The sequence below is a fragment of the Limulus polyphemus genome, unplaced genomic scaffold, assembly GCF_000517525.1.
Source record: "Limulus polyphemus unplaced genomic scaffold, Limulus_polyphemus-2.1.2 Scaffold4037, whole genome shotgun sequence".
Classification (NCBI taxonomy): Eukaryota; Metazoa; Arthropoda; class Merostomata; order Xiphosura; family Limulidae; genus Limulus; species Limulus polyphemus.
Genome location: NW_013669647.1, coordinates 38,531 through 40,667, shown reverse-complemented (window position 1 = coordinate 40,667; position 2,137 = coordinate 38,531). Strand labels below are relative to the sequence as shown.

At 27.9% G+C, this 2,137-nt stretch overlaps 1 protein-coding gene across 2 annotated transcripts in view; it reads right to left on the bottom strand.

Moving 5' to 3' along the window:
• LOC106470491 (FK506-binding protein 15-like) overlaps positions 1–2,137 on the bottom strand; it is a 69,302-nt gene that overhangs the window by 56,605 nt on the left and 10,560 nt on the right. For both annotated transcript variants that reach the window (XM_022399107.1, XM_013931053.2), the window contains exon 5: positions 1,362–1,431. In XM_022399107.1, the coding sequence (XP_022254815.1) occupies positions 1,362–1,431 (70 nt within the window). The remainder of the gene's footprint in view (positions 1–1,361; positions 1,432–2,137) is intronic.

Genomic DNA, 2,137 nt, shown 5'->3' with positions numbered 1-2,137 from the left:
AACAAGGTTTGGTCACCTTCTGGAAAAAGCAATTTACAACCATTATCCTGGGCAGTTAAATTTATTTTTCCCGGATGATGACAAAACCTTGTCGAAACGTTGTACATTTGCTGTTATGTTAAACTTATATTAAAGTTTTTCTTCATTATCCATTCAAGCTGTCTACAGCCATTATTAATCTCAAAGTGGGTTCCTCGTCATCGAAAATGCTTCATTTGTTAGGAATAATTACAATGTATATTAAAAAATACAACCTTTCATTTCTTACATATTATGTTCATAAAATTGGCAATACATTTCTGACATCATTGATATATTACCTTCAATTTGTTGGCTGTACTCATTGACAAAATACTAGATGCCTTCTTTCTAGAAAAATAATTTCCTTACTTTATTTTCTCAAGATTTCACTTCATAACAGAAAGTCCTGAAATACAACTATTTAAGTTCATTGTATTGCAAGAAATATGTGATCAGTGTGAAACATGTTCACTCGTTGATCTATGGTATAGAAAAGTCACACAACTGACTATCCATATGAAAATCTTGTTTTCTACTAATGGCAGCAGCCAAATACAAACAAATTTTGTTAGTTTACCTCATAATTATGCTATAATGAAAGATGTAAAAAATGAAGCTAAAACTATTTTTAACTAAAGTTTCTGCCTATAAGCATTTTATTAATTTTACTTTCATAATGTTTAATTAAGTCTTTGAATAAAATAAAAATAGCATAATTAATTAAATAATCTACTAAGGTTGATACTTCACTGTATGTTGTTTATAATACACTGGTTAAGTAGTCAATAGCTCAAATGTTATGTTCTCCTTCAATTACCCAAAATTGTGGTAGTCTGTAAATAGTCCGTAATTGTGTCACAATTTAAACAATCTATGAGCCTGTTGCAATACTCTTTAAACAGCATGGCCCATGGTACTATTTACACAGCATGAATGTTGTACTCATTAAAGATCCTGTTGCAATACCTTTAAAATAGCAGGGCTCATGACACTATTTACACAGCCTGAATGTTGTACTCATTAAAGATCTTGTTGTACTACCTTTTAAATAGTCTATGTGTGGCACTACTTAAGTAGCTAATATAACAGACTGTAAATATAATACTCCTTAAATAATCTCTTATTTATTGTATAATTCATCTAATAAGTTATTCCAAAAAATATGATTATTAACACAAATAAAGAAACTCAATTTCAATAATTGCAACTAGAACTAACACTGATAGTAATATTTGAATCAGAAACAGATATAATGAAATAAAAGAACAGGTCTTACACAACTACTCACAGCAGCCACTTTAAAAAAAAAACAATAAAAAAGGAAAATTAAAATACAATACCATTGGTAACTCATGATTTCCAATAATAGCTAATCCAACTTTCCCTTGGTTGACATGTTTTCCACCCTCGCTGAAAGTAATTTTACAAAAAGTTAACTTTCAAATATTATCTATAAACAAAACTAGAAGATTAATTCACAAAATCTAGAGATAATGTATTTTATCACAAAAATATACCAAGAAACAAATATCTTTAAAAAGTTTGTTTCATATTGTCTGTTAAAATCTGTTTGCTATTCACACAAGTTTACAATACATATAAATTAAATACACGTGGTTGAATAAGATATGCTTACTAAACTTTATGTTGGGACTTACCACTGTTACCATATATGGGGGTTACAAGATGTCGTCTCTATCTTAACACTTGTTATTATACTATACAAGCTAAGTTATGTAATACAGGTATGATTTTTAACATCATCTTTACCTTTCAGACTGTAATAAAAAAACCAGTAACTGTTAATTTTAAAGTATTTCTACCAATGAATAGTTATTCTCAAAGAAAAGCTTTAAAGATTCTGAATAATTCATGGGAACTAAGTAGAATCTGAAATTATTCACTCATGTAACTATAACTCTTGGATTTTAACTTTTATCTCATAATGAAAAGGTTATACTGTAATTTTGTAATACTTTAAACATTCTTTTATTATTAATGATACACAAAAATTTAAATAAAATATTATAATTCTAACTCAACCAACTTTGCCATAACATGATTTTTAAGGGAAACTAAACTGTATATATAAAAAAACCTCAAAGACAGCCCTTAT